General features: G+C 35.1%; 3 protein-coding genes across 3 annotated transcripts; all 3 read left to right on the top strand.

The window, feature by feature from the left end:
- The first annotated feature begins 394 nt into the window (after positions 1-394).
- On the top strand, positions 395-2,318 carry LOC113750410 (transcription factor bHLH18-like). Its single transcript, XM_027294384.1, has 4 exons — positions 395-707; positions 809-954; positions 1,607-1,972; positions 2,241-2,318. The coding sequence occupies exons 1-4, from the start codon at positions 395-397 to the stop codon at positions 2,316-2,318; spliced, it is 903 nt and encodes a 300-aa protein (XP_027150185.1).
- A 1,797-nt stretch (positions 2,319-4,115) lies between these two features.
- LOC113750906 (protein phosphatase methylesterase 1) lies at positions 4,116-14,627 on the top strand. The gene is made up of 13 exons (XM_027294853.1): positions 4,116-4,351; positions 5,905-5,989; positions 6,078-6,148; positions 8,001-8,115; positions 8,267-8,346; positions 9,857-9,941; positions 10,024-10,104; positions 11,487-11,581; positions 11,752-11,802; positions 12,693-12,773; positions 13,629-13,701; positions 13,788-13,865; positions 14,272-14,627. Exons 1-13 carry the CDS (start codon positions 4,188-4,190, stop codon positions 14,299-14,301), a joined length of 1,089 nt encoding a protein of 362 aa, XP_027150654.1. The 5' UTR covers positions 4,116-4,187; the 3' UTR covers positions 14,302-14,627.
- Positions 14,628-18,845: 4,218 nt separating this feature from the next.
- On the top strand, positions 18,846-20,349 carry LOC113750408. Its single transcript, XM_027294383.1, has 2 exons — positions 18,846-19,050; positions 19,658-20,349. Exons 1-2 carry the CDS (start codon positions 18,846-18,848, stop codon positions 20,347-20,349), a joined length of 897 nt encoding a protein of 298 aa, XP_027150184.1.
- The last annotated feature ends 5,643 nt before the right edge of the window (positions 20,350-25,992 follow it).

The raw sequence follows: 25,992 nt of genomic DNA, 5'->3' as shown, positions 1-25,992 counted from the left end.
GCAGCATCTTTTCCACTTCTTTCTAAATAGACCTGATTTCTTGCACGTTTTACATCCATCCACAATCCTTACTTTTGCACTAATATATCGGTCTAATTCAGGAGTTGAGCGAGGAGAGTCGTTGACTGTTTTCCATTAGTTTGCTAAACTGAGAAGCAAAAGCATTAGTTGATCTTCATTACTGGTAAGCTCCCAATTACCTGACCTAAGGTGGCTGTTTCTTCATTATGGTTGTAAAATTGTTTCCTATATCATTTATTTCTCAAAAATTTCGGTCATAAAAACGAAAACAAATTTTTTTGTTGTTGTTAATTATAAGTACATGCTTATATTAACTTGCTGTTTCTTGATCATTTTTTTCCTGTAATTTGATAATTCATAGGGCAGCATGGACATGGCCGGCTTCAACAATCAATATATAATCAACTCATGGCCAGATGAACAAGTCGATGATGGATTTTTCGACATCAAACCTTTTCTTTCCGAGGTTTTCCCCGCAATATCATATTGTAATTCAGACAGTATTCCGATTCAGATGCCTCAGACTTGCATGAAACAGAAATTTAAGCAGCTTAACGACACCAATTTGAGCCCTTCACACCCTACTGTTGAATCAAGTCAAAAGGGCTCATCTCCATTCTCTACAACTCAATTTATTTCTTTTGGAAAATCAAGTCCATACTCATCAGATGGAGAGAAATTATACGGTAATCATCCTTGTACAACTACAATGAGTTATCGTGAAGTGTTGTATGAAAGTATGAACTCGACGAATAACCCCTCTGATGAGAACCCTGTCATGTCTCAGAAGATGATATTGTTTACAATAGCAGAAGCCCCATAAGGAGAACGCCAATTCAAGCTCAATATCATGTTGCGGCAGAAAGGAAGCGAAGAGAAAAGTTGAGTGACCTCTTCATAGCTCTTTCAAAACTTGTTCCAGGCCTCAAAAAGGTATTCTTAGCTTAAATTTGGTGCATGAAATTTGTCAGTTTGTACATCTGCATTTTTTTTTTTTTGTCCTTCTGTTTACTCAAGAGTGGCTTGATAGATGATCAAATCAGTAAATTTAGCCGCCATCAGAAATACTAAAATTTCAAAACCCCATGAACATGGTATTATGCTGTCAATTGTCATGACTGATGACTGTTACCTTGATAAGGCCATGTAAGTAGTGTGGAACAGACATAAGGCCTTGTTTTGCCTGTACTACTGAAGCTGTAATTCTTCCTCACGTTTTATCTCAACAAGTTTCCTGGCCTCAACCTTAGCTAAACAGCCGGTGGGGGATACCATTAGCACATGCATCTTGTATGAATCTTGTATGAACCTTTGTGTTAAGATTTGTAGATTGTTTTATATGCTTCAAGAAGTTGAAGCCACATTTTAATCCTTTGAAAACAGCATAGATGGCTTAATTTGATTTTTGAAAGTTAATCTAGTAAAGGCATGAACTACTGATAACCATTCGGATTTTTCATTTATTACATGATATCAGAACTTAATACATTTTGACGATATCGAACAAGAAGTTTATTAGCAAATGTTAGTTTATTTGGTGAAATAACATCATTTTATGCATCAAATTCATTTTGTTTCAATTCAGCTGGACAAAACTTCTGTCCTTGAAGATGCAACCAAGCACATTGAAGAGCTTCAAGAACGTTTAAAGACTCTAGAGGAAGGGGAAAACAACAACTCCACAGCACCTAATACCATGGTAGAAAGATGTATCATCTCGACATGCAGTGACAATACTTCTTCCTTCAAAGGCACCACACTTGAACAAATCCCCGAGATCAAGGTCAAGATCCAAGGCAAAAGCGTGCTTATAAAAATCCTATGTGAGAAAAAATACTATGGATCCATATCAAGTATGTCAACCGAACTCGAGAAGCTACATCTTACCATCCTGGATACCAGAATCTTAAGATTTGGTTCTTGTACACTTGACATCACTCTTAAGGCTCAGGTACTTTCTGCATCCTTACTTGAATCCTTTTATGGAACTAATTCTTCGAGGAATTCTAAACTACATGGTTTGCATGCTAGTGTTCTTTCTTCTTTAGTCCTTAATATCCTTGGTTTTCAAGTGAAATATATATTGGATTTAATCCAATCAATCTCTTCTCCTCATCCCCCCCCCCCACCCCCCTCATACCAGAAATTAACCTACCAAATAAAATCCTGTTTTCTGCAGTACTATGCAATAACCTCATGCACTATTTTCATTTTTGCAGATGGACAGTGCATTCTCCGTAACAGTGGAGGACATTATAGAGCATCTTCAACTTGGCATATTCCAGTTGCAATCGTGACGCTAAACAGGACCATTCGTGAAGAATATATTCACTTTAAATTCTCCTCATTTTTTTTTAATGTCACTATATAGTCTGTCTATAGATCAAGGCCATTTTGCTCATCACTTGATATTCATGGTGTTTGCAGATGGGTTTTTCAGTTTCTTAAACTTGTTAATTACCATCCCTTTTTGCATGGTTGATCTTTGACCATGTTGAATTTCCCACATGTTCTAAATCTATGAATTAGACCGAGTGAAAATGAGCTTTTTTGGACGTTATAGTGAGTGCTTGACCTTTTTGAAAATTTCCTCCCTCGTGTATCATGATTCATGCCTTCTCATTAGATTAGACAAAACAATGTGTTTTCAAATAACTTCTAGAAGGCTTTTTCAGCTGCCGCTGTAATATACTAGCATTTTCTGCAGCTTATTATCTACAATTGATGTAGTGGAATTCTTCCAATTTGATATGATATTCACTGTAACAATTATTACACTTGCACGTATACATATCTTACACATATTGAAACCTTAAAGAATTGCGCAGCATTCAGAATTTATTATTGTGAAAATTGTTCAAAACGTCTCTCACGTTCGTCAAAATAAATTTTTTCGTTCTTCACTTTTAAAATATTAATTTTATGTCCTTTACAAATTTAACTTAGCAAAATTTGGTCCACAATTTAAATTTTTGACCAATTTTTAAATTGAAATCATCACGTGACCCATATGCAATCTTTTTTTTTTTTTTTTAAATACAACTGTCAAATTCCATATTTTTAGTAGTAAAAATGAATATGGATTGGATCATATCCCATTTTTTAAGAAAAAATGAATATAATTCACATCGGATTCTACTTTTTTAGGTGCAAAAATGAATATGGATTGGGTCACTTGCTTGCTTAACAAAAAATGGGATCTAATTTTTTTTCTCCTAAAAAAACGACCATGTGGGATCACGTGATAAATTCAAGCTAAAAGATGATTGAAAATCTATGTTGGGATCAAAATTTAATCACTTGATTTTGTAAGGGACGTAAAGTTACAATTTTAAAAGTGAAAAATGAAAAAATTAATTTGACAAACTGTGATGAACGTTTCGAATGGTTTTTCTCTTTATTATTCAATAGACATGCATTAGTCCAACCTTTAGAAAAGATGGAAAATGCTACCTATTGGGAACTATAATTGAAAAAAGAAAGACACAAGTGTTGTATATACAATTTCATTTCTTTATTGTGCTACTATGACAAGATTTTCACATCCAACTATTTATAATAACAATTTATGGGAAGACATATTGATAGAATGTGAATCTATTGTCAGACGAAGCTGGACTTTAGGTTCTAGATTGGCTGTTTTCACAAGATAATTTTCCAACCATTTTCACATTCTTTCATTTGAAATTCGAGAGTATTTCTTAATATATTCACTAAATCACAAAAATATGAGAGAGTTTCTTTGGATTGGAGATTATTTAAAAGAAAGATTCATTTACTGATATATTTTTTGATGTAATGTATTTGAAATAAAAAGTTTCTTGATAAAAAAATATGGTGAAAAATGTATTTAGAAAATCATTAGAAACATTTTTCTTTGAATAATTCCTATCAAACAAACCTCTGCACCCTCAACCAGTTTAGCCCACCGAAATCCATGCTTGTATTTTATAAATTAATCCCGGTCTGGGCTGAGACCTTCTTGAAGAATCTAGAACCGTATTGGGCCTTAACTCCACGACAAATCCATAAAATGAACCGACCGACTCAATCACACTGGTGAATTTTTGTGGCCTTTTCGTGTTCTTTCCTTCCAAATAATACTTAGTAACTGAAAAATCAAAAAAAAAAAAAAAAGTGAAAAAGTGATCAGTCTTGAGATTTTGATGATGGACTCATCGGCGCCGTCCAACTTAGCTCCCTTGTCGGAGGAGTCGCCGCCGGCAGAAACCTCCGCCAGAGATTGCAGCAATAATCCTCCTGATCATAACAATATTAACGATGAAGTTCCTTCCGCGTTCTCTTCCGTTCCTGCTCGTCCTCCAATTCAGTCAGTTCTCTCGCTCTATTTTCATTTCAGTTTATTCTAGTCTTACGCATGCAAATTTGCTGTCTTACATGCTTTTCTAAATTCGTTCAGGCTGGATTATGATTTTGATTGAGGATTTTGTTAGTTTAGTTTAAATGCTTGATCATGATTTTAAAATTGAGCTTTCTGTTTTTTCATTTTGAATTGTTAGGTTTCTGCGTTGTGATCAGTATAGTTTAGATTTCTATTTTTATGCTAGTTCTGAAGAAAGTTTGATATATTTTTAGCTACAGAGACTTCAAATTTGTTTTCGACTGGTTTGAGGTTTCTCTTAGCAATAATCTTTGCTGCCGCGGTAGTTGAACATAGTTTTCAGGGAAGGAAGACGAGATAAAACATATTTGTGATTGAATAATATTTTCTGCTTTAAAGACTTGATTTTGTGACAAAAGTAGACATAATAACTTGTTAATTAAGGATTGGCTTGAAAAGCCTTAAAATCTTGCAAACTTTATAAACATGTTGCTGATCGAGTTAGACTAGATTGCCATCTCTGTTATAACACTTATGTGGCAATGATGAATTAATAACTACAGATGATTGAGTGTTAATTGAAGAAAAAGTTGAGAAGTTTATGTTAAGGGGGATGATGAAGATAGGATATAGGGTGACATTAGGAGAAAAACACCAAAAATTTCTTATTTACTATTTTTAAATATTCTAGTTATGTGCCTAAGAAGATTGGACTGACAGTATTTAGTTGCCATGTATTAAATCTACTCCCTCTATCAAATTGTTAATTTGATGGTTTGATTTCTGGGATATCTGGGAGTTTGTTCATTTCCTAAAATGGCAATATACTTAATTCCACCTCTTATTGCTAGCCTACTGTTTCACTATATTTTCTGTGACTTGTGGACCAGTCAACTTTGAAATGTTGAAGCATTAACAATCTGATTACCTCTATGTGAGATAAACTACTCTGTGTTTATTACATTATGAAGTTCTACTTATGGTTATATCGTGCAGAAGCTCTCTCTCTCTCTCCCTCTCGCTCTCTCTCTCCCTCTCGATGGATGTTCTTGTGATCTGCAAATCTGCATTGTCCAAGATATTAAGAAGTTTGAAGGGAACAAAGAGAAAGAGGAAACAGTTTAAGTGGATTGTCTATGAGAAGAAGAATGAATGTCTTTTCCTGAAGAAAAAAATGACATTTTTGGGCTTTGTTAAAAGTTAAATCATTTCATTTTATTTTAGAAGGTGGGTAACCAGAGATGATGGTGCCTACTTCAACAGGTAATGGTTTCTTGGGGTTGGACGACCTAAAAGCAGTCGACCTAAAAGTGAGTAGTGACTATTGCCATAGAGGTGTACAAACAAAATATATGCTTGAGAGAACCTAAAACCGATTGATGAGTCCCAAAACTTATGAACCAAATGAGCGGTAGCTGTTGAGTTTGTTAATGAGTTTGTAATGGCAAGAATGTCGAATAGATTTGCATAACGTTTCTCTTTCCTGCCCAGCATTTGAACATCCAATTCTGGATCCAAAGTTTTTTGATCTTTTGCTGCAGGACATCTTCTCAAAAATATGCACCTCTAGATTGGTCTGGATATTTTGACCGTGAGGATGATGTTTCCATTCCTGGTTCCAATGATGTCAGTGGTTTTGCTAAACTGTTCTTTAGCTGTTCATTCTCTTTTTTAATTTTGTGAGATCATCATCTGTGTCTTTATGTTTTTTCAGGTCTTTCATGTCTACTTGGCAGGAACACAAGGACCAGTTATCTTTTGTTTGCATGGAGGTGGTTATACTGGGTATGTTTGATTTGATTTTTGTCCAGAATGTTGCCTTTTGCTCTCTCTCTCTCTCTCTCTCTCTATCTGGTGCCTTATTGCTTTTCTGTTAATGTTTTCACTTCTTGACACTATTGCTTTGTTACAAGGGTTCTTCGCTGATATGTGACCCAAATTAGTACATATATGATTTAGCGTGTTGTAGTGGCAAAAACTGCTCAAAATATGAATGGACATGCTGTCTCGAAAAAGCAATACCAGAATTACTCAAGTCTTTTGGTGGAGTAAGAAGTCTCTACAGTTAAAACACAATTTTTTAAAAAAATAAAAATAAAAAATAGTGAAATCTGGTGGATCATGTGAAGTAACAGAACATTGTGCAGCATTGGTATTATAAGGGACAGAATATCTATGGCTATAGGTTTCCCAACTTCTTCCAAACTGATTCATTAATAGGTTGCTTTATTCATAGAAAATAAAGAAGTAACAGACAACTTTTAGTCCTTTAGATTAGCAGTAATTTTTACCAATGCTGTGTGGAGTTTAGTAATCATTATTAGAGTAAATCAAGAGAGAGCCAATTCACAGCTCATTCACTTTTGTCATCCCTGGCGGATCGAGCCAACTGATGGATGGTTCACCTCTGCCCCCAATGCTTGTTTGGATGCTTCTCCCACATAATAAGCACAGAGCTTGGAGTTTTCCAAGAGGTTATCTTGTATGGCAAACATTTCCTGGTTGATATTTGAGTCTGATGCTGAATGCCATTTAATTTCTGAAGAAAAAGGCTTAAGGAAACACCATTGCTGTAATTGAATAAGAGATTGAGATCCCTTGAAAGGAATATAAATAGATCAGTCAAGTCAATAAGTGCAGATTTAAATCCAAACAATTCACAGTATTCAACAAGAAAATGACTTGGAATCAGGACATCAAACAACAGGAATCTCTTGGTAATTGGATTTAAATTAAATGTTTGTTCATAGGTGCATTTGAGAAGCAACATTTTAGATTGTAATGCTAGATTTCCATCTGCTTTTTATGGTGTTTCTTATTGAGGCAAAATCTTTGGAATTAGATTGTATTTCCATTTCATTGTTTACTAATACCCATATAATAGATGTGAAACATATGGACAAATAACTGCAATGAATTACTCCCGGTCTAAAGCTCCTTGTACTCTATTTAATTAAGCAGATTATCCCAGCCATGGGGATATGCATCCTTTACCCAATATGTGTTGGTTCGTGTAAAGCGTTTGAATATTATGTTGTGATGATCCTATTTTGATCATGTCCAATCTCCATTTGACAAAAGGTCCAGTTCTGGCTTACATTGTGGAGTGTGTAATTCAGTGGAAAAAGTTTTGACTATCTCCTTTACCTTATTGTGTATCAATCTTACATCAATAACCGTACATATGTATTGCCTAAATGGCAATTTAAGACATGTTTCTTGAACTACATATGTGAATGCTATGTTTGTCATTAAACATTTGCAAAGATTGATTTAAGATTTTGTGCTGTTAAGTTACCTAATTAAATGTCTCACCTTTAGCCACTAATTTAGAGAAGATTCTCTAATCTTAGGCAACGCATAAATTGAAAAATGTCAATTGTATGAGAATTTAGTTTCATTACATGCTATTGGCTGACTTTTCTATGTTCTAAAAACTTTATACAAGTGGTTTGCCAACAAATCAAAAATTGGAAGTTGAAAGACCTAAAGTTCTCCAAAACGTCCCTGTAATTGTAATTGCTGGAATTTTTTGTTAGCGTGGTTACTGACAACTGTATTTCCTTTACCTTTAACTTTTTTCCCGTGTTTCCATTGTGAGAGTATATAGATATATTTTTTTATTTTATTTTCCCAGGCTTTCATTTGCACTGTCTGCAAGTAAAATTAAGGAGAAAGTTCGTGTTGTAGCTATGGACTTCAGAGGACATGGAAAGTCATCCACAGAAAATGAGTTAGATTTGTCTATTGAGGTATAGTCACATGCTTTCAGAAACCAGGATTGAGGATTTTCTCCTTCATCAATGCATGTGATGTTTATAATGAGTTAGGGGGAAATACTGTTTCCAGGCAAAGTGTTGGGTCCTTGATTGCTTGCATTGAAGTTGTTTATAATGATTACAGACTCTGTGCAGTGATGTATTAGCTGTGTTGAAGACAATGTATGGAGATTCTCCTCCCGCAATTGTGCTTGTTGGCCACAGGTTATGACCTCTCTCACTAAATTAGTAACTCTATGAATTTGCGTTCTCCTATTAATGTGCCTATGTCTATCTGCTTGGTGTGGAGAGATTGATTGGAAGAAGTTGAATTTATAAACGGGGGTACTAAATAAGGGTATTTATTTACTTATTATGGGGAAAGAAATTTGAAGGAATCTAATCATCAAAAGAGTGATCAATAAAGAAAAAAAGAAAATGTGTACAGTCTAAATTGATAGCTCTATTTGACTTTATGATATTCTTATGTCTAACTTAACCAGCCCTTCTATTCCATTTGATTCTTGAATGAGTATTCTCATTTGCAATAAAAGATTCTCTACAAATCTAAGTACCCCCAGCAAAGGCATTTTCTACGCTTTTTTAGCTTCCTAGGAACAGAAAAGCTGATACAATCCATCCAGTTTGAACTTCTTTAGGGGCTAACATCTTGGTCGAGACTGCACAGTGTCTATGATCCCCCTCTCATCCATTTCTATTTTACTTAGATAACAAAAGGAAGGCAAGAAGGTATTATAGGCGAATTCTTTGTTGTCTCTTAAGAAACGAAGGCAAAAGATTATTCTATTCATGTATAATGAGATTAAAGATAGCAGTAAAAGTATTTTATATTGTTTTTGTTGGATATTGTTGTGAATTGAAACTCATGTTTCTTAAGCCCCTCTTTTATTGAAAAAAATTCATCCCTCCCTCATTTGTGTTTTAGGAAGCGTTGTCTGTTATTAATCTGCTGAGGATTTGGCTTTGAATGCCTCGTACAATCTGTTGAAAGCTTAACTTCTTATTAGGAATTGGCATTATGAGAACTACTTGAGTGCAAAAGCCTGGGGGTATGTGAACCTGCCTTGTCAGGCAATTTCATGAGCTCTTTCTTCTTGCGGATGGAGTGCTTTTTACACCTAGAGATTATTACTAGTGCAATTATTGGACAAGGAAAGTATATGTGCCATGAGATAACATGCAGAGAGGATGAATTGATTTTCTTATGATGAAATAGTTACCACTATTTGGCTCGTGGAGAAGAGGAAATGTTGGTGCAGGGGAGACCTTGAGTTTTTGGCTCGATAACAAATTTAGATATAGTTAACAGGTTTGTGAAATTAAGAAAAAATATATGCCACAAGGTCACATGCAGAGAGTGGTAGGTGTTGGATTTATTGCTCTCGTTGCAGGGTCTTAAGTGTTTGAGTAGTTTCAGTGTGTGAAGAGGTATTACCACTTAGGGCAGGTCTAGAAATGAAGTTCTAAGTTTGTGGAGGACATTTTCTTTTGTCATTTGGCTTAGATCAGAAAATTTGCTTCTAGCAGCTGAACTCTGTGGTGGATTGATGTTGCAGATTTTTATCTTAATTATTTTTTATTGTTTAGAGTTGATAACTTTTTACATGTTCAAAGATGCATATGTAGGCATGTGAACTGTTTTTAAGATGAATTTCCCAACCCTATTGGGATCCTCAAGTTTTGAAATGTTTTTTCCTCTTGAAATATGGTACAGCATGGGAGGGTCCGTTGCGGTTCATGTTGCTGCAAGGAAACAGCTACCTACCTTGTGTGGACTTGTTGTAGTGGATGTTGTTGAGGTTGCTTTTTGTGATGCATATTTTTCATCCAAGACACCAAGTTTTAATCTACTCTTTTCACAAAAGTTTCCTACAATCCCAGGGTACAGCAATGGCCTCATTGATTCATATGCAGAAAATTCTTACAAACAGAATGCAGCATTTTCCTACCATTGAGAAAGCGGTACCTGATCCCTTGCTTTTCCTGTCTTCTTTTATCTTCCAATTGTTTCCAGTACATAATAAAAGTTTTTGCTGGTCAATAACTCCTTCCGTTTCCATGTTGATTTACTCTTTTGGGCATTTGTGCACCAACTTCATCAGATGGAATATGATGCTATATGAATTTTTCTTTTTTAGTACAGTTAAGAAAGGTTGAAAACTTAAAAACTACATAATAATCTATAATAGTAAAAGTTGTTCTTCTCATGGTGGCGAAGGGAATTAGGAGATGCTATCATGTGATTGACTTCTTCATGAGCTCTGTTTCCTGTCATTGTTCCTGACAAAGTATAGGATTTTTTGTTTTGTCTCCAACCCGAAAATAAAATAAGATAAAGTAAAATAAAAAGAAGAAGAAAACAAATTTTTTAAAAAAAATTAGAAGAAAAGGAAAGAAATCAGTAAATTTATGTATTATTCTTCATTCAAGTCAGACTAGCATCCTGATTTGGAGAGAATGGTGAATGAAAAATGTAATTTCCTCATGGATCCACTTTATTTTGTAATTCTGGGGTGAAGAAGATATTCTGCTGATGGATCATCAACTGCTCTGTTATTTCATGAACTGATAAAGAAAAAGCATTATAGATGAGTACATTAGAAGTTGTAGATTTAAGCAGTTACATCTTATTCATCAGCAGGGCTCATATAGATCAAGGATGTTGTTTGTTATGTATAACCTAATACAATGGCATGCAATTAGATATTCTGTTGCTATACCAATTTCCTGAATCAATGTATAAGATATGGAGGTTTAAAGTTGCTTGAGGCCAAATCCTTTTATAATGGCAATGAATACTTTAAGTGCGGCCATCTGGGTTTTGCAAAATTTCTCTTTGCATATTGGGTCTTTAAAGTTGAATATCAGTGCGAATTCTTGTTTGCTGCTTGTTTTTCCACTATTTGCTCTTTTGTTAAAGAGAGAGTTTTGATTGCTTGTTGTGAGTATATGGTATGAGGAGCTAAATCATGTAATGTCCACCATTGTTTGATGACAGATGGTCTGTTTTTTCCATATGCATATGGTTTATCTAAACTAATTTCAGGTGCTGGGTCACAATATTCTCCTTACTTTGATTGACATATACTTGATGGTCTTGTTTCACCACCATTTTCAACTTCGTAATGAAAGCTCTTAGCATCAAGTGTGTGCTTCTAATTTGTCTGTACAATTTTATTTGATAGAATCATGTTGCTTATGTTGTCCTTAAATGGTTAAATTTGTTAACTGCCTGCATCTCCAGTACAGCATTTTGGTTTGGTTCAGATGATTATCTTGTATATCAACTTGTGACTTTTATAGTTTGGTTGTTGTAATCACTAGAAGTTTGAACTTCTTGATAGATTGAATGGAGTGTCAAAGGAGGCTCTTTAAGAAATATAGAGTCAGCACGAGTATCAATTCCTAGTACTCTAATTTACGATGATTCAAAGAGATGGTAAGTGTGCTTGTCATGGTTAGGGTTTTCCCACTTGTTTTCCATTTGATTTGCCTATTCGTTGACAACTAGAATAGGCATTTGTCTACTGAAATGAATGTGTTGTGTACTACTCTATGTTGCTTTTTGTTGTTTCGCTTAAAATCTTTTGAACATCTGTTGTGGTGCAGTTATACCTACACAGCGAAACTGGAGGAAACAGAACAACATTGGAGAGGCTGGTACGTTATTGCTTAGAGGATTTAAGGGGGCTATGTGTGAGAAGAAAAGTCATTCAATTACAGAAAGTGACACTAGGAACTAACTGATATCTTTTTTTTTTTCTCTTTTTTCTTTTTCTCCTCTTTTTTTTAGTGTGTGAAAGCAATTTTTAGTTACATATTACATACTTTTCTTTCTCTTAATAGTTTGCTGCTTGGTGATATTTGTATGCTGTGTGAATCACATATCATCCTCTATGAGCATCATTTTGTGACTGCTCTTCCACATTGTTAGGGCTATTTCTTCTGTTGATTTATGCCATCATACTCTTACATTTCTGCTTTTCCTTTTTCCCTGATCTTAGATTTTGAAGTCAGCTATCATGTTAAGGTCATGCTTAGGTTAGTTATTTCATGCATCTTTTTGCAATTAAATTATTGTTATTCCATAAGGAAATATTTAAAGAGTTCTTTTTATGGCTCATTGTGTGATTTTCTATATCACCAGATTGCCAGTGCTAGTGTACATGATGGCTTCAAATTTTAATGCTAGAGCGGCTTATTTGCAGATTGTTTGTAGCCTCATAACAATGGGCTAATAGAACATATAGGTACCACATTCTATTATTCTAGATCAGTAATTCTAGATGCATGACCTTCACGTTCTTGTATAAAGAATAAGATCACTATGGAAATCCTAAGCCTGCAGCCCCTATGCTATGTTTAATTTCATTTCAGAACCAAAAATGTGATGTAAGGATCTTGGTTTTTGCAATTTTTAATTTCCTGTATATTTTTTCACAGCTCTCTCTCTCTCTCTCTCTTAATACTTTGTTTATCTATTTATTTTTGTCTTAGTATCGAATAGAAAGGCTATATGAACGACAAACTGTATCGTCCTTATGTTTCAGGTATGAAGGCCTTTCAGAAAAATTTTTATCAAGCCCTGTACCAAAACTCTTGCTTCTGGCTGGGACAGATAGGCTGGACAGGTTTTTTCTGTTTAAGTCAACAACATTTACAAGATTTAGAGCTGTGCATGATGTTTTTACTTGGGTTACTTCCAAACAGCTCTTTAGAGTTGCATTGTTACGTTCTACTGCCCAAATTCAGAATATCATTCTCCAAAATGTAGGTTTCTAAGAATCTATGGTTGTTTTGTGTCAACTAGCTCTCTGCTTGTTGACTTCCCTGTCTTCTTGCTATTATTTAATATTCCATCTCTCTCTTTGATTCTGGACTGTAGCAAGAAGAAAAGGCAACTGGTTTCCAGTTCAATATAGGATGGCCTTGTGCGCCCGAATGTCAACTAAATTTTTGATAAGTTGAATTTTTTCGTGGACCACATAAGATTTACCAAATATTGCTTGCCAGTTTACCCATTCCTGAATGCTGTTAACTGTGACCAAGAATATTGGCACTTTTCTTATCCAACAGTGCAACAACCAACCTTGTCTTGCTTGCTCATTCAGCATTCAGTGTGCAAACTGTCAATTTTAGTAAAATTCAGCTTTATTTGAAGAGTCTCTATTCACTTCTTTTCTTCTTAATTGAGGAAAATTGGACATTGCGTGCTAGGATAATTAGTCTTCACTTTAATTGAGATCAAAAGAGATGTATTAAATAGAACAAAGTACATTGCACAAGAAACTTTATATGCATATGGACTATGACCTCCTTAAGCTTGGGTGCCAGGTTGCAGTGTCTTAAATTCTCCATTCCTGCAGAGTATGAAATATACTCCAACTATGCCTTTCATAGCTGTAGACTGTAATCCGAACTGTCTAATGGTAAATCAAAAACATAAACTTGTTCAGTGAGCTGATACGTTTCGTGTCTCATGTCAGAGCTCTCACAATAGGCCAAATGCAAGGCAAGTTTCAGATGGTGGTAGTTAGACATACAGGCCATGCTATACAGGTATGCTAACTATTTCTGGGAATCTTTTCATTATCTTTCAATTTAATTCTAGATAATCATGGATATTAGTACTTTGAATGCTGCAGGAAGATGTACCTGATGAATTTGCTGATTTTATACTTAATTTTGTTTCTCGGAATCGGATAGGTCCTCGAGGAATTGAGGTTGGTATTCTTATGGAGATGATTCATTAGGAGTTAGCATAGAATTTACAAACTGAAGCATGTTAAGTGTTTCTTTGTTAATGTCATTTTTACTTGCAAGAGTACATCCTTATTTCCTGTTATTGTCCAAAAAGATTTGTGATGTGCTCAAAGAAGGCATGGACAAATAGCAAGCAAAGCAGCTCATTCATTCTTTTGTTATATATTATATCACTTATTACGGCTCATTTTATCCGGTGAATGACATGCCAACATGATCACGTGTCAGAAGGATAGAGAAAACTTGGAAACAAACCTACATTAGTGATACCAGCAAATAGACGAAGTAGCATGCATCTTTTCTTTGTGGACATTTTCTTGCTTCGGTGGATAGCATGCTAACGGTTTGTCAAATCTTTTATTGCAGATTCCAGGAATAAAAAGTTGGAGATCGTAGTCAAATGCAATAAACAACCAAAGCATTTTAGGAGAAGCGCCCCCATGATGGTGCTACGGCTGTCAGGTTGCGATTGTACTGGTTGTGTATGTAATGCTTTTGCTAAAAATTTCCAAGAGTCATGTCATGAAGACTTGCTGAAAGTGATTTTAGCTTCCTGAGGTATCACATTGTTAGATTACTGGAAAACAAAGTAGGGTAATGTTAAACTTGCAGGATTATATCCATTGCTGCTTGTTCACTTTGATGACCAAAAAGTTCAAACTCGAATGAAATATCAGTTGAGATTTTTTTGCTCAACTGGTAAGAACATCGTTTTCTTTATTTTGTATTAGTGTGAAATAACCCGTTGTCCCATTCTTTTTTTTTTTTTTTACCAGAATCTTAATATCTTGAGGCCTTCCTCAGAATTTGAACCCTAGTATAATCCGATGGTAATTGTCAAAAGCCTACTTCTGAACCAGAGCCACTTCCACCTTTATTCTTTATTTCTGACCATACTCTTCAAGAAGGCATTACTATTTCTAGATCATCGCTAGAGATAGAAGACTACATCAAATTTGTTGCGCTCGATTTCTCCACGAAACTGCCATGGATGCTCTTGACAACCCTGCATTGTTTCAGTCACCTCTCACCATTCAGCATTTCGCGGCTTAACCAGCTCCCGAACGGTCTTGACTGGTTGATAAACGGTCATGTTAAAGCAGCAATTGGTGGTCTGTTGCCAATTTGTCAAGGTCTGGTTACGAGATTCTCGAATAATTGGATTAATGGCATATTATCCGCCATATTGAGCTTAAAAAGAACCATGTTTTGTAGAAATGAAATCAGAGAAGAACAAGCGCAATTGAGAAGAATTTTAGTATATGGATGAGGGAAGTGATATCCTCGCATCCTTTTTTGATATTTACACAATCTATAGGGTAAAGTTTACATGCTTTCCCTGTGGTTGAGTAATTTTTAAGAAACACTATTTATGGTTCAAAAATATTCACTTATGCCCCTTGTACTTTGGATTTTAGTGGAAAACAAAAAGAAATACACTGTACTAACGGAGATTTCACCATACATGCTTCAACACTGTGACCAATTATTTGATTTCTAGTACTGTGAGGCCTTAGTGACTTTTTTCTTTTGAAAATGTCCCCAAATGAATGTTTGCTATTTATAAAAGAGGTTTAAAACAGGTTTGGCAATCGATTCTATTTTGATCAATTTTATAGATAGAAAACATTGGCTTGTTTAGATTGATAAGTCACAAACAAGTTTTTGTTTTTGAAATTTACAATAACACACTCTAAAAAACATTTCAAATACACCAAACAAATAAATAAAACAAACCTAACCACTCTTTCTTCTTCCACACACCACACACCACCCACCACACATCATCGCCATCCCCCTCCCCTCCTCCCTCTTCCACTGCTGCCACCCCCTATTCCCTTCTTCCTCTTTCCTCCCTCTTCTTTCTCCCTCCCTCTCTTCCCTTTTCCTCTCCTTCCCTCCCCTTCTCTTTCCCTGCAACCTCCTCCCTCTTTTCCGATCTAGTCATGGGTTGCAACTAGATCTGGTCAAAGGCCGTGATCAAAGATCGAAAAAGGGAAAGAGGGGTTGCAGGGAAAGGATAGGAAGGGGAGAGACCGGAAAGAAAAGGGAGAAATAGGAGAAAGGAAGGAGAGAGAAGAGAGACGAGGGGATGAAGGTGTTAGAGAAGGATGGAAGAGGGGTGGTGACGATGGAGGGGATGGATGATTGGTAGTTCTGGTAGGTAATGTTTAACAAATTTTTTAAAAATATTGCAATAAAATTTTAAATTTCACCTAATCCAAAACGACTATTTAAAGTAGAAATTTTTTGAAATACAATACTACAGTAAATAAGTTTTTGAAAAACACCTAATTCATATGGATTGTTTTGAAATTAGTAATAACAATGGGAATTAGATTTGGCTAATCCTTCCCCCTCCCCTCCTAACATATATCTGCAAAATTAAACATATACATGCCAATTTTAGTTTTATCCTTCTAAAAACATTGTCCACAAGTATATGGTGAGTACTCTATTTGCATAATTAATTTAATCCAAATAGGTAGGGTGGCAATTTCTGGTACAACATGACTTGCATAATTAGTTGAAGTTGGTAGTAGATGGTGAATAGGGAATGAAAATCCATCAAAATTTGGTTTGCTCATTGGTTACCTCGCCCTTATACATTCAAAGTCATATCCAAGTCAAACAGGATTCCAGCGATTCAACGGTGGACTCCTTAATTGACAAGGACCCAAGAGCTTGGGATCATTCCTTATTGCAGCAATTATTTTGAATTGATCTTAATAGAAGTATCCGATTGGAGATCCACGTAATGAAGACAAGTTGATTTGGCACTTATACTAAGAATAGCATTCTCTCAATATAAAGTGCTTATCATCTTGTTAGACAACAATCTTTAGATCAATCGCATCGCATTTGGCTACGGGGAGCAATGGTGCTGGGTCGAAATCATGGAAGCATCTCTGGTGTTTTCACATACGAAACAAGATTAATTTTTTTTCTTTGGAGAGTGTAAAAATATTCTCACTTCTCACTATAGCAGCTAGTCTCTCCAGCCGTGGTGTATTCTTAGAGTCAACTTGTCCCCCTTGCTCAGCTTCAGAAGATGATGTTTACCATCTTGAGGTGTCCAGAAGCTATACAGTGTTGGGCCTTGGCTTTCTCACTTGAAAATTACAATTAAATGTTGCAACCAGTGTATGGATTCATAACATCCTTGCAATTCTACAGGATCAGGATATGGAATTAGTTGCTGCTATTATGTGCATGGTTCGAAGACTCGGCCGAGTCGTCACCGTCTTGGCCCAGTCCGATATGATATCGTGACGAAACGATACCGAGATACTTGACTCGCAAAGAGATATCGGCCGAGACGTCACCGCGACGGGTTGAAACGGCCGAGTCACTCCGAGTTATCCCTAGTCAAGTTGAATTCAACAAAAAACCTTTAGAAAAAAAGGAGAAAAAGGATTAAAAAAGGGAAATCCGGGGACCTCTCTATTGCCTGTGTCAATCTCATGTCAAGTATGCTAGTACTGATGCTCCTTTATACAGGGAAAGAGATGCGAGTGATAGGCACGTCATAAAAGACTTTGTGGGGCTTTCTTTAGATCAATCATAGTAGTTCCCTATTCTATTACCAAACATAATTAGGACAAGCTCATCCAAAACACCAGACATAATTGGGAGAAGCACTAGGACCGCAGCTCAATTACATTGACCCTTGGAGTAAAAACTACAGCTAGATCCCAACACACGAAAAGGAGAAGTCAATATCGAAATCATTCATTGGGAAATAGAAACAAATTTGCCAAAGTACTGATCATGTGAAAAGATGCGTTTCTATTTTGCCAACTTGGTTCAAGTATATGTACCTTCACTTTACTTTTCTTTTCTTTCAAAGGCTATCACTTCCAACTTTCTTTTCCAAAGTTATCACTTTACTTTTCTTTCAAAACCGGCAGGCATCCAAGGTGATAGAATAAGTGAGAGGAGAAATGCCCAAAAGTGAACTGGAAGACCACCCCAGTCATAGTACTCTTCTTACGAACTCTTATGCCATGGTGGGATCCGCCTGGAGTTTTGTCCTTCAAATGGGATGTTCATAATGCGACTGCCCTTCTTATATCGGTTTTGCTTGGCTTTCTCCTGCAACTTTCTGGAGCTTTGGCACTTGCGTACGAAAATCTTTAAATAAAAGACTAGACTAGTCATTTTATGTAACGGTGCAAGAGTCCACAAATTTAAAATTTTTATGCTTTCTCTCATCTTTGTTCTTATTTGGACGTTCTTAGGGAAGCGAGATAGTACCTAAATTAGGAGAAATCAACTCCGATCAAGCTTCTCTTTCCTATCGGAAATAGCTAGTCGTCAACCTTAGTTGCAGCAACGGCCCTTTCATTGCCCTCCCTTGGTCTTTCCTTTGAAATAAGGACTTTTCCTGTGGGTCAATAGGTTTGAATTTATTTCTTTAAGTTTTCTATACTTATTAGTAAGTATGAATTAGAAACATATTTGGATTAATTATAGCCCTTATGTAATAGGCCAAGGTTGGATTAATTATGATTGTGTCCAAAATAAAATTTAGAAATTTAGATTTATCTAGCTAATTTGTGTAGTCAAGAGTTTATTTTGGGCCAAACATAAGTTTAACACTTATCTCACATATAATTCAAAGTACATAATAAATTAGTTCAAATTCATTTGATATTTAATGAAAATATTAAAATAACTATTAGATCTTTTAATATAAAATTTTCTAAAATGCAGTAATAATTTCAATAAATATTTAAAATTTCGAAGTACTTTTAATAAATGAAAAAATGATCATTGTTGCAGGTTTACATTATAGATTAGATGTTTAACTTACTAATATAATAGAAATAAATTATTACTATTGTAAAATGTTAGAAACTACTTGTTGTATTTTTTCATATATCTTTAATTATTTTGTGATGAATTAATCATTTATATTGATACGTGTAATAGTTACAATGACGAGCAAGGATATTGGTTGGGAACATGGTAAACCTGTGGGTGGAAATAGAAAAATTGTGAGATGCAATTATTGTGGAAAAGTAATGTATGGTGGCATTACAAAGTTGAAAGCACATGTCGGTCATGTCACGGGACAAGTTGAACCATGTCCAAGGGCCTCAAGAGAAGTTACAGATGTAATGAAAATGCATCTAAAGACTGGTAAGATTCAAAGAGTTACAATAAAATAGAAAAAAGAAGAAATGTTGAACTCTCTCCAACAAGAAAATATGTATAGTAATTTCAACATGGTTGGCGACGAGGAGGACAAAGACATTTTTGAAATTGATGAAAAAAGTAGGATGACATTGAAAAAAAAAACAGATGAAGCAAGCAATTAGAGATAGCCAATACTTGCAATTTTTAGACGAACAACGAAAGCATTCAGTATCTGGGAGTCGACCTTTTATGTTTATGTCAGGTATCATTTGTAAACTAAAATATTATAACAAATTTGATATCATTTTATTAAATATAATTAAATAAAGTTGTAATTTATTCATTCATTTTTTATTTGTTAAACATTGTGAATTATAGGGAATTTGGGTGCTGGCACTTCAAAACCAATGACTTCTGAAAATAAAAAAGTATTGTCACGTAATTTCAGTGTCAGACAGGCGGATGAAATGACAACCAAAGGAATTGACTCACATATGTTTCCTTCTAAACAAAAAATAAGTCAAGTCAATGTTTGCGGCGGAAAATATAAAAAGAGTTGGTAAGGCAATTTCAAAGTTTTTTCATTTCAATGCTATACCATTTCATGCAGCTGACAATCCTTATTATCAATCGATGATTGATGAAATTGCCAAAGCTGGTTCTGGTATTAAAGGCTCTTCAGCTTATCAAATTGGAAATGAATATTTAGACGAAGAATTTGAAGAGCTTGAGAAATATCTTGGAGATATTTATGATAAATTTTCAACTTTTGGTTGTACACTTATGTGTGATGGGTGGAGCACCCGTACAAAACATCCAATAATAAATTTTATGGTATACTGTGATAGGCACATGATATACCATAGTTCAGTTGATTGTACCAATGTCAAGAAAATTGCTCAATATATTTTCAAGTTAATGGATGAGGTAGTAGAGGCTGTGGGAGAAAAAAATGTTGTGCAAGTTGTGACAGATAGTGAACTTAGTATGAAAGCAGCTGGACAACTGTTGATGAAAAAAAGAAAAAATCTATTCTGGTCACCTTGCACTGCTCATTGTATAGATTTGATGTTGAAGGATATTGGCAAAATAGATAATGTAAAAGAAACTATTGCTCAGGGGAAGAAGATAACAAGTTTCATATATAACAGCGACAAAGTAATGAATCTGATGAAGACATATACAAGAAAAAGGGAACTGCTACGTCCAGGTATCACTAGATTTGCAACTGAATTCATTTCTATGGAAAGTCTTCTTCGGCATTCTACAGAACTGAAAAAAATGTGCACCTCAGATGAATGAGCAGAGTTCAATAATATTACCAAGAGAAAAGTAGAAGCTATTAAAGTAGCTGAGTTGATATTGTCAGAGAAGTTTTGGAAAAAATTTAGAAATGTATGTGCAATAATAGAGCCTCTGGTCAAAGTTTTAAAAACTATTGATCAAGATAATAAGCCAACATTGTGTGACAGCCCCACCTCACCCTAAGGCGAACCAAATGGTTCGGCGGACCGCCTGCCCAACTCTCGTCGGGACTCAATCGTTCACTTTAGTCCTCAATTCAAATACAATATAAATCTCAAATATACATCAAATGTTCCTCAAATTCACATATCATAAGTGAAGCAATACCTCTCAATTGCACTACAAACTAAAACCTCAAAAGATAAAAGCAATGCAAATTTCTCGAATAGGACAAAGGTCCTCAGTTCTCACATAATTACAAGCACAATCGTAATCTCAATTATTACACAAGATTAAACTAGACCTTCAACTAAACAGGAGATAATCCAACCAGTCACATGAATAAATACTACAAGCACTCCCTTCGCCTCGAGCCCTGTGGAAGGGAAATAAAATATTTGGGGGTGAGCTAGAAACTCAGCGAATAACCAGTAAAAGCAGTCATCAAATCAGTTTCTCAATAGTTCATTTCAATGATGTCATGAATCAATAATCAAATGTGCGTTTATTGCTCTCGTGAGCCAGTGAAATCATTGTACTTATACATCCAACGCTCAAATCGATCAGTTAACAGTGAGACAGTGATAGGGAGCTCTTTGGTGCTCCAGATGAACGGTAAACAGTGGTGAAGACGTTGGTGTTCAGCACAAGACTTCCCAAGAACTCATTGGAGCCAAATCATGTCATGAACTCACATGTAAGCACACATGATATGCAATCAAGTAAATAATGCACGAAACAGTTCATAAGTAGTTTTGGAAATAGTTTGGGGTTACTCACCAATCACGGCTCAGGAACCATCCATCATATATCATTGCCTTGCTCAAGTCCAAGCCCTAGATCACAAACTCAAAGCAATCAAATACTCTCAAAATTCGGACAACACTTCCCCTTAATTTTTTCATTTTCCAACCTACAAACATTCACCAAATCCATAACTATCAACCACAATAGCACATATACATCATAGGCTATTAAACACTCTTAATAAGGGTCATAATACCTCCTTCAATCTTAACCAATTAAGAGTTCAAGAACCCACAATAAGAAAGCCCCAAAGTAAGCCCTAAAATCGGAATTTCCGCACAAACCAGAAATTTTCCGCAAACAATCATATCCCACGTATACAAGCTTCATTTTATACCACAACAAGCTATCATTTCATGACCAACGAACTATAATCATATAAAATCAGAAAATTCCCCAATAAATCAGAAATTGGTTTAACTCTAATTAAAATCATGAAATCATCCCCAAAATTGCATCTCTAACCTCCACAAACCGCCAATATACCATTATTCCAAGAAAGAGGGAATTGTCCAAGCAACTTACCTCATAACTCAAGAAAGCTAGCAACTTATAGCTTCCCTTTCAAAGATCACTCCACCAAAAGTTTTAAACCTTCTAAACACACACTTGTATGGAGTGGTTTTCAAAACCATCGGTGAAATCTCAAGATGTAAGCAAGAAATGGAAGAATGAAGTTGGAGTTTCCTTTCTCTCTTCTCTCCCTCTTGAAGCTCGGCCAGGCCAAGGAAAGAAATGAAGATATTTTCAGCCAAAAGCAAGATAAGAATGAAGAAAACAACCAATCAAACCTGGCTGCCGACCATGCCACGTCATAATCTGGCCAGATTTCCGGCCGGATTGCGGGCCGGATTCAAGGCAGAAGAAAACCAATTTTTTTTCAAATGGCCAAGACAATCCGGCCAGAAGCTGGCCGGATATGCTGCCGGATTCAGCAAAATGCACTGTTCACAGAAAATTTTCCCTCTTTCTTCTTTCGGGCGTTACACATTGCCAATTATTTATGAGGCAATGGATAGAGCAAAAATGGCTATTCAAAAGTCAGTGAAATCTTGGAAAACGATTTGGGAAGTGATTGATAATAGATGGTACAATCAACTTTATCGTGATTTACATGCGGCGGGTAATTTAAAATATTACATCCAATTTAAATATGTAATATATATGTATTTATTTATTTTCTAATTTTTGTTATTTTATTGTATTTAGCATATTTTTTGAACCCGATCCTTCAATATTTTGGAACTTGTGAGTTTAATCTGGATGAAGTTCGAAAAGGGTTCAAGAAAGTCATTGCAAATTTAGATGCACAAGTTGATTCAATAAATGAGGTATTCTTTTGATTATTTTATTTATTTATATTAATGAACAAATTTTAAAATTTTAACACCTCTGTATATATTATTTTTGTAGATCAAAATTTTTGTAGACAAAAAATGAGGATTTGGAAGTGCTATTGCAGCAAGAGCGTTACCAACATCTTTACCAGGTTTCAACTTAATTAATACTTATATAAACATCTAAATCATATTAATGAAGTTAATATTTTTATAATTTTAAAACAATAATAATAAATTATTATTATTATTACTTTGTTTGTTTAGCTAAATGGTGGCTTAACTATGGTGAAGATGCGCCAAATTTAAGGAATATTGCAGTGAAAATATTGAGTCAAACCTGCACATCCTTTGGTTGCGTGCGAAATTGGAGTACATGGTCATTAATTCATACAAAACTACATAACGGTTTGGCAGTTCAAAAATTGCATAAATTAGTTTTTGTGCATTACAATATGCGATTAAAGGTGAAAATTTTGATGCATCAAAGAGATACTAATGATTTCTACAACCCAATTGACTTGAATCACATTTTTCACCAAGATGATATATTGGATGATTGGATAAGAGAAAATGAACAACCCACATTGCCTGAAGATAATCTGGATTGGTTGGATAACAGCATTCATCAAACTGAATTAGAAAGTAGTGAATATCAAGAACATGACAATGATGATTTTGGTGATACATTGTCCCAATATATTACCAAAAAAAAAAAAAGAAAGGTTTTGCTGAATCCTCAAGTAGGAAACAAAAAAGTAAGACTAAACAAACCAGTAAGCATACTGTTCCATCATCTTCAAATAAAAGTGATAGCAGTAATGATGATGATGACAATGGTGACAATGGAGATGGAGGGAACAATTCTTTCAAGCATACTGATAAGTGACTAATTTACGTAATAATTGTATGACATTTTATATTATTTTTAGTCACTTTAGTTATATTATTGGTAGAATATGAATCATTTTGGCTATAATTGGTGAAAAATGCTTTTAAGTGATTAAATGAGGTTTTTATCACTTTTTACTTGGATTTTGTGTATTTTGACAGTTTTGACACATTTTCGTATTTCGGCTATAACTTGAGTTACAATGATCGGATTGGGATGATTCTTGAATCCATTTAAAGATAAGAGATAGATCTACAACTTTGGTGAAGACATCTAAATCCAGTTTGAAGGTTTTCCAGGTCAAAATGCCGAATTACAATAGCAAATTTCTACTGGTCGAAGCTGGAACAGGGCAATGAGCAGGCGAGAGTATTTCAGTCATATATCAGCCTACACAGATCCAAATGAGGTGATTCTTGATGCATTAGAAAGATAACTCAAAAGGCTACAACTTTCGTGTTTTAGACATGAGCTGGTTCAGCCTCTAACATCAAGAAAAGATTGGTTGAAGTTGGGCCAAAAACAGAGCAAGTGATCCACACTCGGATCCACTATTCATCCGAACCCTCGGTTGTTTCTGGGTTAGTGGAATCGAGCTCGGATCCATACGGATCCGAGGTACTGTAGCAGCTCGGATCACTGGTCAGAAAAGGCTGCTCTGTGCGCGTAAAACTCAATTTCACCTCCACCAACTCACATTGGATGCTAGACATGTGAGAAACATTCCCAGCTGTAAAAGGGAGATGTAATCCTCATTTCTTGACCACCTTTTCATCATAAAAGAGCCAAATTCATTGCAAAAAGGAGATTGGGAGTCCATAGCAGAAAAATAGAGAGAGCTACGGGAGAAGCTTGGAGTCTGCAGAAATGTAGCTCTTTCATCTTCCTAGTGTTAGTTTAGCTTAGTATAGAGTAGTGTAGCTTTTCCATTCTTGTTTATTATCTAGATTAGGATGAGGATGGAGGATGAAGAAGGCAAGGAAGAAAGCTCATGTGACAAGGGTTGTATTCCTTCCAAATTCTTTATCTTTTGTATTTGATTCCAATTTTAGTTAATATACAAGTTCTGGATTTTGTGTTCATTATGTGTTTCTAAAGTTTATACCTTGGGTTTGGTTGAACTTTCTATAATTGTTAGTGTTTATTATTTGGTTATTTGATTGCTAGGATTTGAGCAAGTTATTTAGCACTTTGGCTCTTTAAATCATGATTAATCTGGTACCATTAATTGTGATTATCTAAGGTGTTGTTTCTGCAATGGAAATTGAGATTTAACACTGGTTCAAGAAGTGCTAAACATAGGGAGTACACTCACGAAAGTAGAGGTGCATCTATGTGGTTTTTAGTGATTCATTTCATGTAATTTCATTGAAGAAATGAACTTGTAGCTAATTTCATAACCATGAGAATAGGTATGGATTAGTTATAAGTATAATTGATTCACTACGAAAGTAGGATTCAAATGCATAAGGAAATTACATCATAACTAGCCTAGATGTAGTACTTAATGATCCAAATATAGCACTTGCATGAGTAGTTAGGGATACCACAACCTAAGGAGCTTTCATTTGCTATTTTGTTGCATAATTTCAGTAGGTTTTAATTTGTTATAATTCATTGATAGTCTAAATAATAGAGAAGCTTTAGTAATACCGGTAATTGTTCACTCTTCCCTGTGGGATCGACCCGATATATACCCTAAACTACTAGTTGATCTGTATACTTGCAGTGAACGGGTGTAATTCGATTTTTTTTTAACTTGTACGTATGTAAAATGCCCGTCAAGTTTTTGGCGCCGTTGCCGGGGAAGATTTGGAAATATCGGTGTGAAGAGTAACTTTATTAGTTTAGACATTTTATTAGTTATTGTGTGAATGTTATTTTCTGTCATTTTAGTATTTTCTGTGTGTATGCATTTTATCACCTATTCTTCTTACTAATTTTGCTCTTAAGTTGTTTAAAAGCAATTTTAGGTGATGAGAAGGGTATGACAATTTGGAGGACAATGCTTGAGAAATGGAAGATTGGTAATGGATGGTTACCAAGTGCAAAGCTCCTTTAATAGAGGTAACCAAGAATTTACTGAATGTATGTCTTTTGAAGATGGTTTAAGGTGCTTAAAGGCAAAATTTGATGTAATTAAGTTACAAGTTCAAATGGACACCATGATGCATGAAATTGAGCAGAGAAGGAATGTTAATGCTTTTAATTCTTATCATGTGATTTGTGACTTGTGTGGAGATTATCATGCTACTAACACATGCATGCAAGCACAAAATGTGGATTATTATGATGAATTAGAGCATTACAATCCCTGTTTTGATCGATATAGTGCTAATGCTTATGGTTGGGATAATCAATGTGTATATAGTGATTCTCCATATTCTTATGATTACCAACCTGAAAGTGTCCAATATGAATCAAAACCATCTTGGGAGTTGGCAA

Source organism: Coffea eugenioides, chromosome 10 (genome assembly GCF_003713205.1).
Source record: "Coffea eugenioides isolate CCC68of chromosome 10, Ceug_1.0, whole genome shotgun sequence".
NCBI classification, from domain to species: domain Eukaryota; kingdom Viridiplantae; phylum Streptophyta; class Magnoliopsida; order Gentianales; family Rubiaceae; genus Coffea; species Coffea eugenioides.
Note: the sequence above shows the minus strand (reverse complement) of the source record. Positions and strands in the feature narration are given on the sequence as shown.